At 33.7% G+C, this 25,890-nt stretch overlaps 1 protein-coding gene across 2 annotated transcripts in view; it reads right to left on the bottom strand.

Moving 5' to 3' along the window:
- Window positions 1-25,165, bottom strand: part of gcgrb (glucagon receptor b) — a 39,771-nt gene extending 14,606 nt beyond the window's left edge. For both annotated transcript variants that reach the window (XM_051113673.1, XM_051113729.1), the window contains exons 1-2: window positions 24,923-25,165; window positions 1,900-1,989 (exon numbers count right to left, since the gene is read on the bottom strand). In XM_051113673.1, coding sequence (XP_050969630.1) covers window positions 1,900-1,950 — 51 coding nt within the window. In that variant the 5' untranslated portion in view covers window positions 1,951-1,989; window positions 24,923-25,165. The remainder of the gene's footprint in view (window positions 1-1,899; window positions 1,990-24,922) is intronic.
- Window positions 25,166-25,890: the final 725 nt, after the last annotated feature.

Genomic DNA, 25,890 nt, shown 5'->3' with positions numbered 1-25,890 from the left:
TTGTTGTTAATAATAATAATAATAATAGTAATAATAATAATAACAATAATAATAATAATAATACAAGTTTTATTTTAGCTTTATTTGTATTTTTACTTCATTTCTGGTTTTGATAATGTTTTCATTTAAATTTTAGTTTTATTTTATTTTTTATTATTTTATTATTTTATTTTAATAATAATAATTTAATAATAATAATAATTTCAGTTTTATTTTAGCTTTATTTCATTTTTTGTTTTTTTTATTTAGGTTGAATAAGAATTTTAATTTTAGTTACAGTTTTTGAAGTTTTATTTAATAAGAATAAGAATAAGAATAAGAATAAGAATAAGAATAATTTCAAATTTTAATTTAGATTTATTTTATTTTTAATTTATTTTGAGTTTTGATGTTTTCATTTTAATTTTAGTTACAGTTTTTATAGTTTTATTTATTTGAATAAGAATAAGAATAAGAATAAGGAAGATAAGAATAATAATAATAATAATTCCAAATTTTATTTTAGATTTATTTTATTTTTAATTTATTTTGAGTTTTGATGTTTTAATTTTAATTTTAATTTTAGTTATAGTTTTTTGTTTATTTTATTCATAAAAAAATAAAATAAAATAATAATAATAATAATAATAATAATAATAATAATAATAATACAAAATGTTTTTTATGTTTTATTTTATTTATATTTTTATTTAATTTTAAGAAACTTTTTTTTTTATGGTGTTAATGTTCACTATAATAACCTTGTTTCCAAAAATGTTTTTAGATTCAAGTTTTTAATTACGCATTCCTTAACAACATGGACACTGAATCATTATCAAATATTTTTCTCACCATAAAATGCCATTTAAAAAAAATTTTGGTACGAGGCTTCAAAAAAAAAAAAAAAAAAAAAAAAAGATTTTAATTGCGGTTTATCGAACTCTCTGTGTTTATCTTTCCTCAAACACGCACCTCATAAACGATTCAAAGGTACCTGAGCAGCGCTTTGAGATAAATGTCCTCTTTCTTCTGATCTGACCCGCGCTAATTGTGCCGTTTTAATCGCGCAGAAACATAAGATGTAAAACCTCTTTGATGTTGAAGTACATCGGATCCTTTTAAGAGGGTGAAATTCATTTCACGATGCTTTCTTAAATAAAAACCTGTTTCTTCAACAGGCAATTTACGTCCACAGAAGAATCTAATCACATCTCCTGTAATGATGTCAACAAACGGAGAAAAGTTCACACTAGTCAAGCCAAAACAGCACTGAGGTCATGACAAACAAACGTACTGATTCAAGTTGAAGGCACTGATGCTTTAGTGTGGGTCACGTGAATCTGCATACAGACATGATCTAATAAGGTCAGCTGAGGCTTTTGCCCCTCAGATGAAATTAATAGTGCATTTATTAGATCTGTATGCTGATGAACACTCAAATAAATAAAAAAAACTCACGCTCATAATTAGTATGTTCATCTTTTCTAGTGGAAATATCTACATATCCTCAAAGCATATTGATAGAGACTTTTGTTTTAAATTTATATTAATTAAAGCATCCCAAAAAAATAAAATGTCTCAGTTTCCACAAAATTATTGGGCAGCAACAGTTTTCAACATTGATAATAATCAGAAATGTTTCTTTAGGAGCACATCAGGATGTTAGAATGATTTCTGAAGGATCATGTGACACTGAAGACGCTGGAATAAATTACTGGAATAAATTACATTTTACAATACATTCACATAGAACAATTCAATTTGTCATATTTATAATAATAATAATAATAATAATAATAATAATTCACAATTTTTGTTCTGGAAGTGAACTAATCCTTTAAATGCAGCCTTGGTGAACAGACCCAAAAAACACTTTTGAACACTAGTGTATCTAGTGAACGTTGGTGTTGTTGTTTTCACCTGAGTGTTTGCGGTCAGTGTGAGGAGGACCAGCAGCAGACAGACGGACATTCCTCACGGCGTCTCATCACTTGCTCTTCATCACACCACCTACAGAAAACACACACACAACACACGTTTCTGAAGAACATGAGATGCATTTAATCATGCTAAATTCACCACCATAACAGAGCGGCTGTCTGTTCATCGCTCTCTGGTTATTATGGTTATTATTACCTAAGATGTCATTATCCATCACTGGGGGTTTTGGTTGTGATGGATGTAAATGTTTTTCAGACACATTTGGCTCAGTTTTTCAAGGAGGACCGTGTGAGTTATGAATTAAACATCTGAATTAATCTGGTTTCTCCATCATTGTTTTCTCCTTACAGAAACAGACTCCTACAGCGAGTGCGTGTTATGAGTAAACTCCTATTTTGGCCGAATCCCTGCGGAGCGTTCGGAGCGGAAGAGATTTACTCCTCAGATTTCCCACACTGACATTCCTCTGGAAACATGCCATCGTATCACACAAACACACACACACACACACACTGCATCGAGCACAGGAAACATCACTGATAATGCGTTTTGGTGGAAAAGATCATCTCTGTCCAGCGACTCCACAGAACAGCAGAACGTTTTTCCGAAGCCGGAGAACGGAACGAAATCTGAAACGTTTCTGCAAAAAACACCTTTACCATGGTAACATTTTTGGCTAAAACGTTTCAAATTCCATTCCGTTCCAATCTCTCTGCTGGACGCGATGCTTTCCGATCCATCTGTGTGTGTTTATTTCAGTTCTACGTTGAAGAATGTTAGAAGTACGTTTGCAGATGGACAGCTAAAGAAGCAATTCCATTAAATGAGCATTACTTTTTTTATTGATGTAAACATGTAATCTGGATTACATAATCAGATTCCAAAAAAAACTGAGTACTCATAACTGGTGGATTAAAATGCATTTTAAAATGCTCATATTTAGATTACAGTTATTTTATTTTTTTTTTTTTTTTTTAAGACCACATGATGACATATTAGGGTGTAACGATACATTTATTCATCCCGAAACGTCACGGCATGGACATCTCAGTTCAGTTCATGAGGCCTTACAGCGAATACAGGCAATTGACCCTCAATCCAGAAGGGGGCGCCCACAGTAATGGAACGTTGTTTGATAACCACCAGCAGAAGAACAGCGAATGCCGTGAGTTGCACATTTGAATACAAAGCCCACTAGACAGTGACCATGTGCTGATTTTGAACGTGTCTCTCACTGACAAAGGAGTGTAACGTTACTTTAAAGGCTTGCGTATTCAACAGAAATGGACACACACACTGAGAACAGTAGATTACACTAGAAATCTTCATTATGTGGGAATGTGGGTAGTGAAACAGCTGTTGGTCCACATTGACTTCCATGTATAGATATTTTCCTGAACACCGAAGTCACGCTTATCTTTTAACTGGAAGGATGCTTTGCATTTCCAGTCTCCAGTGTTTCTGCTCAAATTAGAGTGTATTCTGAGCTGATAATCTAATGTTAAACCGATTAAAATGTTTTTAAAAAGCACATGGCTCCATAGCGCCATCACTTTGCAATGTCGAAATGACCGTCATTTGTCAGTGCCTCACTCTCAAAGTTTAATTAGTGTGTAGATGACACAAAACTGCTGACATCAGCTGCATTAAAAACAGATGGGCGCTATTTGAATGGGTTCCTATGGAGACCGGAACAGAAGAGCATCCAATCAGAAGTTAGAATTCGTAATGGTGGTGCTCATTGTTTACTGAGGGGGAAAAAAGTCAATGGGGACCAACATTCTTCAAACTACCTTCTTTTGTGTTTAGCAAAAGAAAGAAACTCATACAGGTTTGGAACAACTTTAGGGTGAATAAACAATGACAGGATTTTCATTTTTGGCTAAACTGACCCTATAACAATAGACTGCCATTAACTTGCAGTTTTCATTTTTAGAAAATCCTTCACATTTCACAATAATCTCTCAAAATCACTAGACAGAGACAAAGAGAGCATTGTCATTGAGCAGTAATAAAATACAGCTAATAACCAAAAAGCAAGTGCTGACTGGAAATACCATTTAGTTATTGTGTGTGTGTGTAATGGTTTGAGTAATAGGCTGAATTAAGGCTGGATCTGAAGTGGACTGTGGTGAGCCTCTTTAGTTCATTGCTTTTTAAATACTCTCATTATGTGTAATAGACAAATGAATCATCTGGAGGTAAATGCTTATTGATTTGGCGAAACTCAAGTACCGTTTTCAAAAGCGATTAGGATCATTGACAGAATATAAACAGCATGTAAATCAGCTGCGTTGTGAACCGTTGGACGTGTGCGATGGTTCAACGTGGTCATTTTTGCTGCTGCTCCATCGTGGCGTGTTTAAAACAGAACATTTTATTTTCCTCATATAACTGAGGCTGGTGCAGTGTTTACTACCACATGTTTTTATTTATTTCTTTATTGTAACTTAACAACGTTAATGTGCAATGCAAATTTAATTTGTAATTTCTGAATGAAATAAATGTATGTGTGTGTGTGTGTGTGTGTGTGTGTGTGTGTGTGTGTGTGTATAAACACACAGAAAATATAAAATACAAGAACAGTATATATAATCTTATTTTAAAAGTTATTTTATTATATTTAAATATTGTTTTTTATATTGTAATATTTATTTAATTTTTATGTATTATTAAAATTGTTTATTTATTTTATATATTTAAAAAAAAAAAAAAAAAAAAAGAAAAAAAAAAAAAAAACCCCAGCAACTCCAAATTAAAACTGTAATTGAAAAGCACAAAGCAGAGCATGAATACAAGAATATTTCTAAGTCAATGAATATACCTTGGAGTAATTAAATGCATAATTGAAAGAGTGGATTTATCCTCAAAAACCGAGCGACACTGAGGAGACGGCGAGCACTGACTCTGACAGAGCTGCAGACTTCACTAGCTGAGATTTTACAACAACCGATGCCGAGAGCTTCACACAGTGTGAAAACAATGACAGACCAAAGGCCAATGTTAAATGTCACATGACATCTGAGCTCCAGTTTGCCAGGAGGCATCTGAGAGATGCTGCATTCAGCTGGGACAAGCTTCTGCCGTCTGATCAGACAAAAGTTGAGCTTTTTGGCCATTAGATGAAAGGGCATGTTTGGCGTAAACAAAATACAGCACATCATCAGAAACCACGGCGTTCGACTGTGAAGCATGACGATGGTGGCGGTGTCACGCTGCGGGACGTTTGCAGGCGTTTGAGGGGAGATGAACGCAAGGAAAGCTGAATGGAGTCTTCAAGACACCTGGAGCCTAGAGAAGATTTACTCTCCGGCTGGAAGCTGAAACATCAAGCCAAATCTTAAAAACAGCAACTCAGGGTTCAGACCTTACTCTAGTTCACGTTTTATAAGTGGACCTAAATAAGACTGCAGAAACCTGATAAAGCTTGAGATGTTCTGCAAAGAAGAATCGGAAAACATTAGCGTTCAGATGTTTAACGCTCAGCCGCATCTAGTAAACAGTGACGCAAGGGGGTGAATACTTATGCAACTGATTGTTTTGAGTCTAGCAAGTCTAATAACTTCACTTTAAAGATAACTTTTTGGTTTAACAGAGTGAAAAACACCAAATTCATCCTCAGTGCTTCAATTGATTTAATCCAACAACATGTCCTGTGTGAAATACAGCTGATGGGCGCTCATTATAGCGATTGGACCTCTGGGAACACTTTTGAGCTGAATGTACTCAATTGTTTACTAAACACACTTTGGTGTGTAGAATATCAACACAAAACCCCTCGTCTTGTCATTCGGCTCATCTGAAACACTCCTAAACTCACACAAGTGCAAAAACAGTTTATTTACATTGATTTCCAAGAATTACAAGGATTTATTAAAGTGAGAGTAAAGACATTTATAATATTACTATTCATCAAAGAATACTGAAAAACTAAATGCAACACAGTTTCCACAAAAATGTGAAGCAGCACAATTGTTTTGAACATTGATAATAATTAGACATATTTCTTGAGCAGCAAATCAGCATCTTAGAATGATTTTTGAGTGATCATGTGACACTGAAGAACTGAGTAATGATGCTGAAAATTCAGGTTTGATCACAAAAATAAATTACATTTTACTATATATTCACACAGAAAACAGCTGTTTTCACAGTTTTTACTATATTTTTGATCAAATAGATGCATGTTGATGAGCAGAAAAGACTCAGAAACATTTCTGTTTCAGTCTATTCACGCCTCTTAGGGAATGAGGTGGCTTTGCTAATGTAAATGTCCTCTGTGATTTCTCATCAAAAATTCAGCACCATTTGATCACGCACAGTCTGACTGAGTTATTCTTTAATGGATTTTCTCTATTCATTGGACGTGAGATCACTGATATTCCAAATTTGCGCCTGAGACGCTGCAAAGCCACGTCTGACATATTAAACACTGTGGCTTCCTGTTTGGAAAGGAAGTTTTGATTTACCTACGTCTCTAGAGTGAGAGCTTAAAACTAAATATTAGATCTTCAATCAAGTTTAATGAATAATCAATGGCTCTGTAAAGATAATGACTGTTAGAAGAACAGGTCCTGACATCCATTAACACAAACTTTTTTTCTTTTGTTTTACGCAGGTCAATGAAATATCTGACAACATAAGGTGCACTTAATGGATGTCACAGATGACACTGCCAAATGTCTGGCTTGGATCGTCACTCTTCAGATGTCCTCAAGTGGCCTTATTTTCACACGACCAGCAATGTGAATCAAAGCAAAGTTATTACTGAAAAGATGAAGGTTAAACTGATCATTTGAAAGCGGCTGTAGTGGACAAAATGAATAGTGAGGGCTTCCAAATGAGAGAAGTCATTTTATTTCATGGGATTTAAAAATGGCTGTGTAAAAATAGGGTTGAGAATTCTCCACATTATGAAACTTAAATATTTATTATTTAAAGAAAATGTATTAATAATAGTATAAAAACAGTTTATGATTTATATGATACAACAGATTATTATTGTTATTATTATTTTATGATAAACCATATTCAGTATATATTTCTGTTTTTAGTAACTATACACAAAAAAAGAGAAAGAGTCAAAATTGATAATACAATTTCTTTGTGCAGGAAGCATTTTTTTTTTCAGATTGCTGCAGGGTCTGAACAAATCAAACAGGTTTGTTGGCACGAACAGCACAGTAGATTGAACTCTGTCTGGCAGTTCAGAAATGACTCACATCTGTGAACACACACTTTCACACACCTGTACACTCAGTGCGATCAGACGGTCAGTCGCTCGACCTCTGCGTCAACACTCACAGCACAAGTTCAATCACAGAGCAGAGCATTGGACAGCTGAATGTGTCTGACAGAGATTAGACAGAGAAGACAGAGAGATTTCCTGCAGCAGAACCGACCCACGAGAAAAAAACCTCCAAAATATGTTCCAGAGACACAACGTGGACGCCGGCCAACACAGACATGCCGCGTTTATGAAGTGCATTTACTCTGTGGCAAACCAAACAAGATAAAGGCCGTGTGTGCAAACAAGCGCATGTGTGCGTCTGCGGATGATTAAGTGATCGCAGTGATGTCATCAGTATCCCAGCATTCCACTGCTGCAGATGTTTTCAGTCCAACCTCAACACACACACACACACACACACACACACTGAGATGCATCTTATGAAATCTCATGACTAATGCCATATTTAACCCTAAAATTAAAACATATAAAGTAAATAAAGCCTGTTTTAGACAATTATAATAGTTTTTGCATTTACAAATAAATCACCTTTTAATCACAGTGCATTATTAAATATAAGGGTTTCTTTTTTTTCCTCCTAAAAACAACACTTTTTTTTTTTATAGGCATAAAGAAACATATTAACCTAAAGAACTTTTTTCCATAGTTCCAGATGAAAAAGTTATTCATGGAACCATGGATGCTAATAAAGGACCTTAAAATAAATAAATAAATAAATAAATCTAAGATATTAAGAAAAAAAAAAAATTTAACATACACACACACACATACACACATATATATATATATATATATATATATATATATATATATATGTGTGTGTGTGTGTATGTATGTATGTATGTATATATGTGAAAGTGTGTGTGTGTATATACACTACCGTTCAAAAGTTTGGGGTCAGTAAGACTTGTAATAGTCTTTAAAGAAGTCTCTTATGCTCATCAAGGCTGCATTTATTTGATTAAAAATACAGAAATAAACAGTAATATTGCAAAATGTTTTTACAATATAAAATAATGTTTTTTAATTTAACATACTTTAAAATAGAATTTATTCCTGTGATGAAAAGCTGAATTTTTATCAGCTGTTACTCCAGTCTTAAGTGTCACATGATCCTTCAGAAATCATTCTAATATGCTGATTTATTATTAGAATGATCAATGTTGGATAATATCAACAGTTGTGCTGCCAAATATTTTTTGGAACCTGTGATTTTTTTTTCAGGATTCTTTCATGAATAACAAGTTTAAAAAGTACAGTGTTTATTCAAAATATGTAAATTATTTATTATTAACTTTTAATAAACTTTTAATTAATAACTTAATACATCCTTGGTGAATAAAAGTATTAATGCACTGACCCCAAACTTTTGAACGGTAGTGTATATATACACACACAGTGCAAACACATGTAGTATGTAAGTTGTTTTCAAATAAGTGGCATTTACAAATCACCTTTTAATCATAGTACACTATAAAATATAATGGTTTCAAGTTTTTTTTTTGTTTTTTTTTTCTAATAATAACTTTTTTTTTCTAATCATAAAGAACAAAAAGTTCTTCATGGAACCATAGATGCCAATAAAGGACCTTTAAATAAATGAATAAATAAACAAATAAAACACCGTAAGATATTACGAAAAAAAAGCAACAATTAAAAATATTTAAATTATTTACATATTTTATTTAAATACTCATAATTTAAATGGACATATAATAGTCTTTATATCAGAGCTGCAAAACGATTAGTCACGATTAATCTATTCAAAATAGTTTGTTTACATACTCTGTGCTGTGTATATATATATAAAGAAAAAATATTTTAGATTTTTATATAAAATTTTTATAATATAAATTATATACAAATAAGTGTTTACATGCAAATATATACAATACACACAAATATTTTTTAAAATATATTCATATATGTGTGTGGATTTTTTAATACACAAGTACATATAGTATGCAACAAAATACATACATATTCACACATACAGTGTGCAAACAAACTTTTATTTTGAATCGATTAATTGCGACTAATCGTTTTGCAGCTTTACTTCATACAAATTTATAGTTTATAGTGAAATGTTACCTAGAAATGTTTCTGATATAAAGTGGGATTCAAAAGTCTGAGACCACATTCTTATTCATGTACATTTTTAAGTGTAACTTTTAACTCAAATTTTTAGTCAGATCATTCAACATTTTGCATTCAAAAAGCCCAGAATATGCAACAGAATGCAAATGAGAAGCAACGTTTGACCACGTTATATAATGGAAGTTTCCATGTTTAGATCATTCACTCAGGAGATTTAAAGCTCAATCATCATCATCATCATCTTCTTCTTGGAATAAAGGTTCCATTTCATTAGAACATTCCAATCATCAAAAAAAAAAAAAAAAAAAAAAAAAAAAAAAAAAAAAAAATCCACTATAAAAAATCTTTTGTTTCATAAAACCATAAATGCCAATAGAGAACCTTTATTTCTAAGAGTGTATAATCACAATTTTTGGTTCCACAAAGAACCTCTGAGTGAACAATTCTTAAAAGAACCATTTTTTTCCTTAGTGTGAAGAACATTCAAACCATCTAAAGAACCTTTCTCCACTATAAAGAATTGTTTTGTGGAATGAAAAGGTTCTACGTTCATTATGGAACGTTCATTATGGAACCATAAATGCAGATAGTGAAACTTTTTTTGTATTATTTTGAGTGTGTCTGTGAGCTGCGGACTCAACCGTCCCTTCGGGCCACTTATTTAGGAGGGTGCACAGATGGCTGAGGTTCTCCAGGGTGTTTGGTGGTGTTAATGTGGGCGTCAATCCAGCACCCAGCTGAGAGACATTAAACTACAAGCCCAACAGTTCTCCACGGGGCTTAAAGGAATGTAGAATAAATAGAAACCGTACTCGTCCAAATCTCCCATACAGTAGACACACTTAAATCTACACTCCAGTGCTCACATACATAAGCCAAGCAGCTAACGCCTCAATCTCAAATACTGAGAGTTTGCATGAAGTTATGCATACGAGTTCCTGCGATTCCCAGCTGCTGTGGTAATGAACTTCCAGTCATTTTTGGCATCTGGAGTCTTACATGTGCTGCAGGTGCACGATTCGCTATTCAAGAGTCGCATAACCAAACATCTGATGTACAGAACGAGGAACACGACTGCAGGAAAATAGGTTAATAATGGGTTAAGGTGATAGATGATAGTGTACACGAAGCCTTGAGCAGCTCAATCGAATGTACATGTTCTTTGCTGGGGCTTCAGCGTTTAATTGCACTTACATGCTCATTTCTTCCCAGAATGCCTTCACCGTCAAGTCCTTGTGGATTTCAGCACAGGAAACGCTTATAGAGAGTTTATTTCATTACCCAGATCTCCTGGTTCATTATCTGTGGAGCCATCCTACACCTGAGGAGAGTGAAGTCCCTATTGTGTTTTGTTCTCTCTGTGTTTTTCCATTGATGTGTGTGCAGTCGGGCCTGAAGAATAGGATGTGTTATTGAATTTGGCTGAACCATTTCTCTCTCTCTCTCTCTCTCTCTTTTACTCTCTTTCATTCTGTATTTCTGTCTCCTGAGATATGAGCTCAAGCTCAAACTCACATACTGACAGACGCTCAACAATATCGAGTCAAACTGCTCATTTGTTTACTTTCAATTACATTATCCACCTCTGAAAGTGTTTCTCTCTAATTCAGTTAGAGTAATTGCATTTGAGGTTTCCATTAACAGATAGAATAACACAAGTGCTATTTAAAGGTGTTGAACGTCATGTAAAGATATAGTTTGATCTGACGAGCTAAATATAAATGATAAATAGGGCTGCATGAGTTCAATTTTTTTTCTTCAAATTGCATTTTTTTTCTCATGTTCTCTAACATGTCTAATCAACTGAATTAATACAATTTTTAACAATTAAATACCCCACAAAAAAAAAATACTTGCAATAGTTCCAATTTAGCACAGTTGTACAGCACTTCCACACAATTAAAGTGCATTAAGTTCAAAATTAGCTGTTTCAATGTAGCAGACTTTAAATATACCAGTTTAGTATACTAAAAGTACAATTGCAGGGTGTTTTTATTAAGTACATAATATGTAAATTTTTTTGTAGTATACTTAGCATTAAAATTAATGTATTTTAAACACATTTTAGTATATTTGTTTTTCACTAGGGTAATTCATGAATTTTAACAATAACAGAGTCCTATGAAATTGATTTTATTAATTTTTTTTCAAGCTGTTTTAATATATATATTTAATATAAATCAAATTAATTTATACAATTTGTAACAGAAATGAATCATTTCTTTACATTCAAAATTTTCTAAAAATTACTTTGATTAATTTGACCCTGGACCACAAATCCAGTCTCAAGTAGCATGAGTTTTAGTTTTTATTTTTAGCAACAGCCAACAATACATTGTATGTGTCAAAATGATCTTTTTTTTTTTTTTTCTTTTATGCCAAAAATCATTAGGATATTAAGCAAAGATCATGATCCATGAAGATATTTTGTCAGTTTCCTACCATAAATTCCAGATTTCAGATTTTCAAATTTTGAGTTGTATCTCAGCCAAATATTGTCCTATCCTAACAAACCATACATCCACTGGATAGCTTATTTGTTCAGCTTTCAGCATATGATGTATAAATCTCAATTTCAAAATATTGACCCATATGACTGGTTTTGTGGTCCAGGGACATAAATTGTATTATTACTATTTTTGTACTAAGTGCATTTTATGACTCAATAGTAATATATTTCTGTCATAATTCTGATTCATTAACTAAACATTCAATGACAGTTTCTAAATTATCTAAGTTTCACTTTAATGACTGTATGACCACAATGCAGGAAATGTGGGTGAAGTCACAGAATACTGCCACATATAAAAATAGATGGTGTTTCATGTAGCTCCTTCATTAAAGCTACAAAGACACTCGAGTTTTGCCATGGTGTCTTTAACTTTCTTAGCCATGGTAAAATTTCTCTTACTCTTGACCCCAAGTGGCTTATTGCTTTTTATTTTAAGTTGGAATCAGTAGCAAGACTCTTTCCTCTCAGGACTCCAAAGCATATGGCATTCCGGAATCCTGACAGGATAGAATGTCTATGGATTCTATAAGTAGAAACATTGGGCATATAAATCAGATGGTGACCTGGAGGAACGGGAGGACTTCACAGATCCGTGAGCGGCTCCATCGCTCCCAACCAGATGGGCTCGAGTGTGTGTGTGAGGTTTGAGCTCTGCTGCAATACTAACACAGAAACCCTACCTATAATTCTGAGCAATCCACAGGGACTGAGGAAAGGGATATGAAAGAAAATGATGAAAGGACAGAGAGCAAAAGTCATACGGTCAGGTCTGTTAAAGAAGTGAAACTCTCGTCAATGAGTCTCAAATAATATGAATTCAGTTAATGAACAACTGACATGCTCAGAATTCAAGAGACTTCAAAATTGGTGACACAAGCTCAAACCTGAACTCCCTAGTGAAAAATAAATATCATTTATTTCATGCTAATGCTTTTACATCATAAAAGTACAATACAAATACTTTTACATCACATGTACTTAAAAAATAGCCTGCAATTGTACTTTTAGCATACTAAACTGGTATATTTAAAATCAGCTAAACTGGAACAACTAATTTTGTACTTAATGTGCTTTAATTGTGTGGAAGTACCAACTAAAGATATACTTGATTATATTTAACTGAACTAAACTGCAAGTATACTTTAGGTACACTTGAAATAATAAATGCAAAATATTTAAAGATCATGCATTGATCTTCATTAAACACAAACATATTTTAGGCTTAATGTTAAGAAATGTGCATTGTGCACAAGTAGTACTCTAAACAAAGTTTAGTCTCAGAGTGATATGTCAGTAAATATGTTAACAGACTTGAACTTTATTTAGTATAAAATAAATGCCTTTTAAATGTATTACTTTTTCACTAGGGATATTAAGTGAATATTTGGTCAATTCTGTTCATACTCAATTTAAAGGGGTCATCGGATGCCCATTTTCCCAAGTTGATATGATTCTTTAGGGTCTTAATGAAAACTCTATAATATACTTGGTTAAAAATTCTCAATGGTAGTGTAAAACAACACCCTTTTTACCTTGCCAAAATCAGCTCTGCAAAAATCATCTTATTCTGGTCGAGGCTGCTTTAAATGCAAATGAGCTCTGCTCACCCCGCCCCTCTCTTCTCTCTGTGGAGTGACGAGCCTGTTTACTTTAGCCGCGTTTAGCCGCTAAACTTGCTAACTACCACATTATTAGAAAAGGCGATCGCAAAGATTTTAAAAAAAACCTTATACTCACTTTTGCTGTAAGTGAAGCTGGATCACGAATGATTCGCCTGAACATAGATGGATATATGTAGATCGGGAGGTGCATTCCATTCACAGACAAACATAATCTACTGCATCTTCAGTGGCTCAGATGTCGGGAATAAATGACAACCACTATGTCCATTATTACATCCAGCAACACAACACCTCAGTTATTCAATCAGAGATATTCTTGTCTAACTTACATCCCTGCTCCAGCATCAAAACAAAGAGGGCGGACTGTGACAGCTGATCTGAGGTAAGAGCTCAACTCAATCAACTATCATGGGAGCGGCCTCAGTCAGTGTGACGGCATCTGACAGGCATCTGAGAATGGCTTGATTTGAAAAAGGGGATATTATTTTGACAGATTAATTAAAAACCACTGCAGGGATTTTTCACATTATAGGGTAGATTTGTACATACACTGCCAACACACATTAATGTTCAAACAGCATGTAAAAGGGAACTTAGCATCCGATGACCCCTTCAAGTAGAGATCTGTTAATTTTAGCTGTCTTTGTGGCATTATATTCCAATGGTGACTGTTCAAAAATGTCAAAAAGCACTTCTTGTGATTGTTTTTTCTGATGTTTGCATGCCTGTAACACAAGAAGTATGAAAGACATCTTAATATCCTTTTAAATTCCAGTTCTTAATAAACTTTTCTTTTGTAATTGGCATTTTTAAGCCCATACATGGTTCATTTCCAGAGATAAAGGGATTTCAGTGTTTTCTTGCTGTCTGCTGCATTCAGATGATAACTTTTACTTTTAAAGAAAATTCTGAAGAACAGGTAATGTCGAGACTAGAAATATATCTTATTTTCTTCTATCAAAACAATGAGAACAAATCTGCCTGAATGCCATAAATATTTTTTTTTACAAGTGTGTGTGTCTATAACTCCTTAATATCTTTTGAAATTCTGGTTCTTAATAAACTTTTCTTTTGTAATCCTATTTATATGGTACAGTTCCAGAGATAGTGGAAGCCCAATGTGAATTGATTTCAAAACTGTTGAATTTTACCCATTTTTATTGGTTGAAAACCAAATGTTGGTCACTTTACACTTTGCATTTTGTTTGTCCTTTTTAAGAATAAAACATTAACAAAATCAAAAATCTGAGCCAAAGAAGTTTCTGAAATCTGGTTGATTTGACACGAAATGACCCACTGTGTGGAAATATGTGTGCGTGTGGACAGACAGTGGTATAAAGCTCAATTAACTTAATTACAGTGACCAGAACTTTGAGAGCTCATCGCCATGGCGACCATTACTATAGCGATGACATGCAAATTAAATGGTGAGTTGGTGGGAGGAGCCAAAGCGCAGTGATATGAGAGCTTGTAAGGTTAGTGAACTCTGTGTGTGTGTGTAATGAAGGTCAGAGCATTCACCGTCCACCGCACAGCTCTTTAATCTGAGTGTCACGGGAAGATAGAGGAAGACTAATAGTTTGAGGTAATTCTGTCAGACTCTGCAAGCGTTTCTGGCAGGAAGTGACGGATCGATGCGTGTCGGTGTCAGAAACAAAGAGCAGGGGAAACCGGAGGCTTAAGCAGATCTGATGCTGCAAATCTAAATGCCACATCTATCATTAATCTGTCTCTCATTCTCAAACACACAGAGAGAAAGAGACAAGCACTGGATGAAGGTCAGAGCTCTTTAACATCAGCATTGTGAGCAGAGGCCAAGACGGATGGAGACTCATAGAAGTTTTACTGCTGTTCGACCGGGTAATTCTGGCCGACGCTGTAAACGTTTTGGCAGGAACCCGTGGATCGATGGATGTCAGTGTCAGAAACAAAAGAGCGGGAGAAACCGGAGTCATTAAAGGAACCTGAGCTTCTGATTTACACTTTCAAGCTCCAAAAAACCACCACAAAAGTGCAAAGTATGAGAGGGAAACACAAAAGCAAAGAGAAGGTGTTTAAATTCACATTTCGACTTTGAGTGTTTAAGTTAAATGTAGTGGGAGTCTGGTGAGCGTTAAGCTAAATGCGAATCGGAGCAGTAAATGTTGCTGCATGAATGATCCGGTGCCAGTGATCAGAGTCCATGTGATGAACTTTGATGATTCATTTACTACTCCAGTGAAGAGATCAGCTGCGCCAAAATGTTAGATAATCACTGTCAAAAATCAATCCAGGGGCACTGTGGGCCAGAAATATCTGAGGAAATAAACATCTCCAAATCTTGATTTAGTGAGCGTAGCGTTCAGATGTGTGTGTGTCCTCAAACAACCATTAGAGAGCTTCAGGCTGATTTTTCCACATGCAAAAGATTATTTTTGACATTACTGCATGCGTCATTCAGAGTTTGGGCGTAACGGCACTATTAACTTTTAACTACATTTTGAACAACTTTCAGTAGGTCAATTGTTCATATATATGCAGCTAATCCAATAAAGAGCTCACAACTAGTAGTAGACTAATAAAATACAACTAATACAAGTTTCTAACAGACACAGTCAAATCTAACAGTCAATCCTCACAGTTTTTGAGGCAGGAAAAAATAAAAATTTAACAAAACCAATAAATTATAGCAATATAATAAATGTCAAAAATACAATATAACAAATACAACATTGATAAAAAATATAAATATAAACATAATACAAATAATAAACTTTAAATGCTACTTTAATTATATAATTTATATAATCTAACAATCAATTCTTATTTATTTATTTTGTTTATTTATTTATCTAGGCAGGAAAAAAAAATAAATCAATTTAAAAATATAACAAAACAAATAAATACCTTGAAAATAATATTATACATTCTAATAAAATACAATAAAGTTTAAATTTAAATTATTACTTTGTTAATTATATAAACAATATAATTGAACAAAGAAGCATTATTATGGCAAAAGTATACAAAAATTAATAATAATAATAATAATAATAATAATAATAATAATATAAAAAATAAATTGAATAAATTGAATAAAAATAGTATACTTATTGAGAGGCAGTGTAATTAATAAAAACAAAGTTAAAAATGCTACTTTGTTAATTATATAAACTATATAATTTAACAAAGAATCATTATTATGGCAAAAGTATAAAAATAATAATAATAAAAAATAATAATATAAAAAAATAAATTGAATAAAAATAGTTTACATATTAAGAGGCAGTGTAATTAATAAAAACAAAGTTTAAAATGCTACTTTGTTAATTATATTAACTATATAAATTGCATTGTATTTAAATGTTAAAATAATTATTTAAAAATATTTATATGATATGTTTTAAAAATAATATGTTTTAAATATTTTACAATTATTTAATATTGTCTCCTTAAGTAGCGTAAATGAAGTGGCTTTTTTTTTTGAAGGCTGGTGGAAATACTTTATATTATGGATAGTTTCAAAGTGCTGATGTGTGTCTTCACGACTTTATGATGTGTGACAGTGTCCTGTGAAGGACCACAAACTTTAATGTTCCTAATATCTTCACAGTCCATGAGCTGAGCAAAGGAGAGGTTACACTCTCTCTCTCTCTCTCTCTCTCTCTCTCTCTCTCTCTCACACACACACACACACACACACACACACACAAATTACACTATGGCATATGCTGCAACCTAGTAACTGATTTTAATTACATATTGTTCATAACAATGAAGCTAAATAATTTAAATAGGAGCATGACCATCATGAGTCGTAACAGACAGTCTTCCATGCAACACACACACCTGGAGAGAATCAGAACGATCGTACTTTTCTGAATTGGATTTCCTTAAGAAAAATGCGATTGGTGTTCAACCATGCAAAACATCCTATCATAATGCTATTCCCAAAGCGTTGCCTTTCTGACATTCATCTCTGTGATCTTCTGGTCTTTAGATATTGGATATCTCACCTGTTTTATGGTTAGTCTGATCACCAAAAGCACAACTTCAAGCTGCAAAATGTAAATCTGTTGTGCAAACGGTGCAGGATGAGAAGTTGCACTAGCGCTAACGTTAGCAAGGCTTCATCAGGCACCACTAATAACAATAGCAACGTCTCCATGAATAAAGAGCCATATTGTGTTGTGTTTCAATGTTGTCCATTATAAAAGCAGCCCACATCCCTGGTCCTTCATTATCTAGAGCTTCATTAATATTCAAACAACATCAAAGAAGAGTTTCATTATTGTCCTTATTGGAATTGTGAACAAAGTAAAGAACAGTTATAAGAGAGGAAGGCATATGCACATGAATGAATAAGGTTTAGTATAAAGAAGAGAATCAAACACATAAAGTTATATTATATATTATAAATAAATGATTGTAAGAAAGTACAAATCAATAAATACAAGTTCCGAACCTATCAGACTTGCATCTGAGACTCTCTGCCTGTTCAATTATTCTCTCTGCCCTTGGCGATGAAATCTGAAAAAGGCTCATTAGCATAGATTAATCAGTCCTAAACGAGTCTATAACAAACTCAAGAAGCCACATTAATGACTTGCACCATGTGTCTTTTGAGCATGTGTCGTCTGGCTGCTGCTATCGCAAGAATCACATTCATTGCATCAGTTTCGATCACACACCTGATGAATTATTTAATAAATTCAGTATGAGTTTGTACAGATGTGCCAGAGTACTAAAGCATCATTTCTTTAGAAAGAAGATGTGACTAAATGATGATCTTTAAAGAAAAATGATCCGTTAGACAAGCTTAGTGAATGTATACAAACTACACAAATATACACATAAAAACAAACAAACAAACAAACAAAAACAAAAACAAAAAAAAAAAAAAAACAGAACATTATTTACAAGCAGCAAGAAAGAATCCAGGACTCAAAACAGCATTGAGTAAATACTGATATTGGTAAATACTGGTATTTAGTACTAAAAAAACACTCAACACTCCCTGAATGGACTGAATCAACTGGAACTGACTCAAAAGAACTGAGTCACTGTGAAGAATCAAATGTGTTCGAATTGAGTGTCCAGCTCTAAGAGTTATCAGTAGTTAACTCAAATGTTCAATTTCTGTCATCATTTGCTCACCCCAAATTAATGCCTTTATTTATTTTATTTTTTTCTTCTGTGAAACACTAGTTTTTCTGAAGATTTAAAGTGCTCTTTCCAATTCAGTAAAAGCAGCAGTGAGCAGAAACCATCAAACTCCAAATCAGACTAAAAAGCCCAACAAACACACAACTGGAGACATCATTTCTTCATTGCACAATAAATTCACACACGTTAAAATAACACCATTACAAGCAGCCTATTGGAAACTGTGAAGTCACTGAGAAGATTCAAATGTGTTTAAACTGAAGGAATAGATCACTCAAATATTCAACTTTGTCATTATTTACTCGCTAAAAATGAAAAAAAAAAAAGACTTTTTTTTTCTGTGACATACAACAAAAGGTTTTTGAGGTTTTTCTAAACTGCTCTTTTAAATTCAGCAAAAGCAGCAGAGAAAAAAAACTGAAAAACTGTCAATCGCCAAACCGAAAACTGTCAATCGCCAAAAAAACAAAAAAAGGCCAGCAAACACACTTCATTGCACAATAAAATTCACACACATTAAAATAACACCATTACAAGCAGCCTATTGGAAATGCAGTGCATGTGGAAAGACTCAAAACATAAGCGAGTAAATACTGGATGTTATTCAGTGCTAAAAAAAGACTCAAAATTCTCTGAGTGAACTGATTCAGTCTTAAAAGACTCAAAAGAACAGAGTCATTGAGAAGATTCAGAATCTTCTTCAAACTGAAGGAATAGATCATTCAAATATTCCATCATTATTTACTAATTAAAAATCATACAACTTTTTTTTTTCTTCTGTGAAACACAACATGAGGTTTTCTAAAGATTTTCTAAACTGCTCTTTTCAATTCAGCAAAAGCAGCAGTGACCAAAAACTGTCAATCTCCAAAAAAAAAAAAAAAGCCCAGCAAACACACCCTGGAGACATCATTTCTTCATTACACAATAAAATTCACACACATTAAAATAACACTTAACACTAATCTTAAACAACTCAGAAGAACTGAGTCACTGAGAAGAATCAAATGTGCTCAAACTGTGTCGTGCTCTGACTTAAATGAAATAGATCATTCAAATAGTCAACTTCCGTCATCAATTACTTGTTAAAAAGCACATGACTTTCTATTTTTCTTGTGTGAAACACAAAACAATGCATTCTATACATTTGAGCTGCACTTTTCAATCCAACAAAAGTAGCAGTGACCAGAAACCTTCAAGATCCAAAAAAGGCATCATTACAGCATCATAACAGTTATCAAACAACTCGTATGCATCCCAAGTCTTCTACACAGTAAAATCTACAGAGTAAAATTAACTCTATTCAGAGAACATTTGGTCCCTCTCTAAATAGAGTTAAATTAACACTGAAGCAGAGTTAAAGTTGATCAGATAATTAAGTGATCAATTAAAAGGTGATTGAGCATTAGTGATGAACACCTGCTGTTAACAAGCAGAATCAATGAAGAAAAGAGAAACACAAGAACTACAAGTGATTCAGCCTCAGATTAAATCAACTGAAATAAAATAAGTAATTAAATCCCTCAAGATCTCAGCAGATGATGATTAAACAACTCCACTAACAGCTTCACTCATTATTAACCAGACTGACTTTATTTTTGTCACACGTCTACAGAAGCTCTTATTTAGATTTACAGAGGATCAAAAGTTGTTGTTTTAGTGGTTAAAATGACGCTACCATCATGGAGATCAGCATTTGTTTTAGTTTAGCTCTTCACCCTTCAGTTTTTGGGTTAGATCTCTGTTTAACTGTATGTGTAATGTTGTAAAACAGAGTGGTTAATGCTATACATTAAGCACATTTTAATTGACTTTATATGTTGAGATGTTTATGGTGAGATGATTTGATTATATCCAGGGTAACTTTTTCTCAATTTACGCATTTAGACAGCCATAACCAACCCTGTAAAACTTCAGCAGTGGAAAGAAAAATAAACTATGATGTAATAGTAAAGAATAAGTAAACACCACTGTTACTCAGAGTCACACAGACATCAAGTACCAGCATATGAATCTCAACAATGGTGACAATCAACAAAATGCTTCATGCTGCAATGCATGCTGGGTAACAACACAGTAAAAACTCCCATCATGCACTGCAGTATGAATAATTATTGTTACCACTGTTGAGGATCATATGATAAGTGTTCATGTCTAAAACCTGAGTAAACGCACCTCTTTTTTTTTTTTTTTTTTTTCAAAATTTAAGCTTTATGATGGTGATTGTTTAATAGGACCTTTTTTCAGCAATATGCCCATCAATAAACCAAAGAGAAAGATCGCTTCATAACATTCACACAAATGAGCTATAAGCAGAAAGTGTAAAATAATCTGTTGCTTCAAACATTTGATTCAGCAATACATAAATGTTTGCTGTGAAACAAAATTATAATTACTTAGAAGCAAAATTATTGTAAGTTATTAAAAGGGTCAAGAGACAAACTAAAGCAAACCTTGAGCACAATTATGGTAGCATTATGTTTTTGTTTTTTTTTTATTATTATTATTATTATTATTACAATTAAGCCAGTCTGCTTAGTAATGAGTGAAGCTGGTGATGCTGTTTGTGGAGTTGTTTAATCAGATTTTGAGAGATTTAATGTCTTTTATTTCAGTTGATTTAATCTGTGGCTGAAGTCAGTTGTAGTTCTTGTGTTTCTCTGTTCTTTATTGATTCTGCTTGTTAACAGCAGGTGTTCATCACTAATGCTCAATCACCTTTTAATTGATCACTTAATTATCTCTTTAACTTTAACTCTGCTTCAGTGTTAATTTAACTCTGTTTAGAGAGGGACCAAATGTTCTCTGACTAGAGTTAATTTTACTCTGTGAATTTTACTGTGTAAGGCAGTAAAGCAGCTTTGTGTGAGAATCAGACTGTATTTAGGAAAATATTCCCACAGTAACTCTCAAACCTCATTGAATTAACATGAGAGCTTGCGTTCGGCGCTCAACCGAGTCGCTGTGATGAATGGCACCGAGAACTAATCAGGATCCAGCGCCATTTATATATGTCACTATATATGAACCAGCAGCCAAAAACAGCGGTAACAATGTTTTCTTTAAAGTAATAACTGTTTCCCTCAAGAACTGCGTTTTCTTTCTCAGGGAAATGGCTCTGTTTATTTCAGGTGTGTGCGCGATTCCCCACGAGACGGACCAGTGATTCACAGCCTACCTGAATACAAATAAACTTTCAGCGGGCTTTGAGGGAGATACGATCGGCTCGCACATGTTAACAGGGTTTTGTTTCTAATCACGTATGTGACACGTTTGATGTCAGTGACAGCAGTGAGATTGATTCGCCCTGACCACCATACTGAAACACAGACAGTGGGAAATAAAATTCAACCTGTCAAAGAAACACGTAGTGAGCTTCATTGCTGGCTACAGCCTGCATAGTCAACTACCTTCAAATAAGCAATCTCATAAATCAATGATTTAGGATGTTCTACTCTTGCACAAACACACAAACAGTTGATTCAAATAGACTGGTGTTACAATGCAATACAATATATATATATATATATATACTAACAATAACATATACTTTTCAGTAGTGAAATAATGAAATATAAGGTTATTTATAATCAGGAACCTAGAAATCATATGTCTTTGTCTTTCATTGCGGGTAACACACACATGCACACAGAGAGAGCGGGAGGAAAAGTAATTTATTTAGTAATAGCTGTTTCCGCTTTTCTATCAACAGACTAAATTAAATGAGCTAAAGTGAATTTCATATAGAGGTGAACTAGACAAAATAGCACACAAATAACTTAATTGAAACAATCACACATAAACGGCTCAGTCTCTAAAGAATTAAAGTAATATTACAGAAATAGGTCTGTCATTATTTACGCTTATTCATGTTATTCTAAACTCATACTGTTATTTATTTCCATTAGTGACATTGGTTTATTGTCTTTTTACGTTATTTTGTACTATTTCTATTTAGGTTTTACAGTATTTCAGTTTTATTTATTTCATATTTATTTAAAAAGTTTCTAATCTCATTTCTCAAAATGTCAATTTTCAGCCAATATTTATATTTTTTCCACTTTAATTTTTATTTATTTTTCTTTTTACACTCTTTTTAACACAGCAGGAGAATTGTATGGCAAAAAATGAAAACACAAAGTGTTGCAGAATTGTATTAAGGTAAACTATTTCTTTAAATAAATCAGTAAACAAGACATTTATTCTTAATACTATAACAAAGTATGTGTACATACTGTAGTGTAAAGTGTCAATATGTAAGTGAGGTGTGGTTTCACTGGACCGTTGGGCTGTTTGGTTTATTCTGGGACAAACACACACCTTACAAGACCAGTCCCTCCCAGAAGAGCCAAACCCAGAGCAAATAATCGGCTAATGCAGGAACGCTCCAGTAACAATCCCAGGAGATTATAATAACAGCACATCTGAGCTCCAGTGTAGCCATTACAAAATTGCTGATCATGTTTTCACTGTATCACATTCAAACACTCCATAAATATAAAGTCAATACATAACACTTCACTGTTTGCTTAAAGCTCTGGACATCTAATTATGGATCAGTTTGCTTTGACTAAAGTGTCCCTCACACACGTCCACACAAGCACATCCAGTGTGTGCTTTATTCATGGAGCAGCAACGTGTGCAGCCTCTCAAAGCAGAGCACACTCAGGGGAATGACTTTTGCATAAGATAAACACTTAAGCCAACATGTCCTTTAATGACCAGACAAGTGAACATTACCGGCCAGCGTGAAGAAATTATCATGTGCTGAACAGGTTGTTTACAAAAACTCATTATTTATAGCCATCATATGTTTATCTGTTTAACATCATGAACGTCACAGTGAAGGATCTGTTATCGGATGCATCGAAGTAAGCCGGGTCAACAGAAAGCTCTGCTGATCCATTTATACCATGTTATTTGAAACGAGTACCACGATAGAACAATCACATTTGTTGAAAACGGAGAGAATTTCCAGAAACATCAAGAACATGTCTGTCATATTCTTCATTTCTCAAAATCAAAGCAATTGCTTAACTATTTTTAATGAAAATTAAGCATTTTCTGTAAATGTATAACTTTTTTGGTCTTTGATTTTGGCCTAAAATGGTAAACATGTTTCTGTACTAAATAACTAAATAAATAAAGTGTTGTTGTTCCTTTAAAAGAGCTTTTACCTTAAAATGATTCATAAACTAGTGTGGTTATTTTTTTGGTTTGTGTGTTTTTTTTTTTTGTTTATTTATTTAGTATCATTCAAATTACTGAGTTAAATAATAAAAAAAATCTTTCAAAATTACTTTATATTAATAATAAAATAGTAAATAATTATTGCAAAGCATTTTCAGTTTTCGGCCAAGTGCATCCAGAATTTTGGTTTCGGTTTCAGCCCGGAATTTTTGGTGCATCCCTACTAACATTAATTCATTCATTAATTCATTTTTGGATTATCACAGTACATTTTAGAATATTTATTTAATATTTCAGGTTTTCTACTTCAAAATGTAATGTTTAATTCAATGTGTTGGCTTTTTGTTCTGATTGTTTGTGAAATATACTAGCAATTGTGTGTGTGAAAATTGTTTCTACACTACATTTTTTTTTTCCGTTTATCCCTCCCTGCTGAAGAAAAAAACAAAACTAAACTAAACTAAACTAAACAAACAAACAAACAAAAAAAAAACAGCTAAACCAGCCTAAGCCAGCCTGGTCTTAGCTGGTCAGCAGGCTGGTTTTAGAGGGGTTCTGGCCATTTCCTTAGCTGGTCAGGCTGGGAGAACAGCTAGAACAACCAGCTTAAACCAGCTACTTCCAGCTTAAAGACCAGCCAACCGGTTTAGGCTGGTTTTAGTAGATTTTTTTTTTTTTTATTTTTCTTTTAGCAGGGCTCTCACATCATAATTAATGAACCACATTAAAGGTAGGCACATACTCCTCAAAAATACTAACAAATACTGAGAATCCTTTTCTTATCTGCTCACCAACCTGCTGGACGTCCAAAACCCGCATCTGCATTCAGATTCCGCTGTTTTAGGCGCTTTTCTGGACTTTAAAATATGATATGGTTGTAGTTTCGTGTAGTATCTCTCATAAACACTTTCAGTGACAGTTTAATCGCCTCAACACAAAGTCAAACCCTCATAACTGTGACGTAAGGTCTATTAAAGTGATTCTAGCTAATATTTGAATGACCGAACATCATCTACATTTCGTTAAAACGGGTTTCATGGAGAAATTAACTCGCCTCAGGTGGAGCAGGTGTTTGGGCGCGCGCGTAACGGACTCAAAGGTCGCGCGCGTCTTCAACAGACCACTTTCAGAGATCAATAAGACCACACATGATTGTCATAAACGCTTTAAACTAGCCCTACTCACCCGAGGAGAGTTCAGCGTGAGCTTCATCCCTCAAACTGCTCATCATTCTCAGTAAATCCAAGAGTTGCGCGTAATCCACTGCAAACAGACTGAAACTGATCAGTGACGATCGATGAGAGCACGAAAGCGTGAAGCCTCAGTAGTTTCTCTGTCTGTCGTCCCTCATGTGGCGTTGATTCCTGCGGCTGAGTGCAGGGCGCGTGTGGGATCAGCTCCGTTAACGGGAGCCCGGCGTGACGTCACCGCAGCGCCCGCGGGCAGCATGTTTACTATTGCAGACTGCACGCGCAAGATCAATATCTGTTAAAATGTAATTAAGACATCACTCAGTGAACGAGAACATCGTGGACACGGACTGATCTGAACAAATGAGAAAATAAAAACAGCATAACAACTCGACGGCAAACAAATGCTGTCAAAATACTTTGATTATTGGAAGTTTTGCATCAAACACATCGTTATTACATCTTATCAGTTACTAAAATTAACCGTGGTTTTACTACCTACAAAAAAATAAATTATAAATAAATAAATAACTACAAATTAACAATGGTTTTGCTACACTAACTATAAACCCATGGTTAGGCTACTACACTTTTACTATAATAAACCCATGTTTAATTTTCGTGAGGGAGGAGTCCAACTAGACCAGATCTAAACCAGCTAACCTGGTCTTAGCTTTAAGCAAGTTGTTTTCTTGTAGCAGTGCAGATTTCTTCCTTATATTTCACCTCAAAATCAATACAGAGAAAAATAAGACATTACATATATATAACTGGAATGAAAGCAAACATTTAAAGAACATAAGATTTTTGTGAGTTTTATGACAATATTGTAATGCAAAACTAAACAGAGATGTTTGTTTTGTAAAGTATTTGTGAATTAAACTATTATTGGTTGTAGTGAGTTTAGTGACATTTATGAATATAACAGTAAATGTTAATCTAATTAAAGTCGCTATTGAGAAT

The sequence above is a fragment of the Labeo rohita genome, chromosome 1, assembly GCF_022985175.1.
Source record: "Labeo rohita strain BAU-BD-2019 chromosome 1, IGBB_LRoh.1.0, whole genome shotgun sequence".
Classification (NCBI taxonomy): domain Eukaryota; kingdom Metazoa; phylum Chordata; class Actinopteri; order Cypriniformes; family Cyprinidae; genus Labeo; species Labeo rohita.
This window is presented reverse-complemented; position numbering and strand designations above follow the sequence as displayed.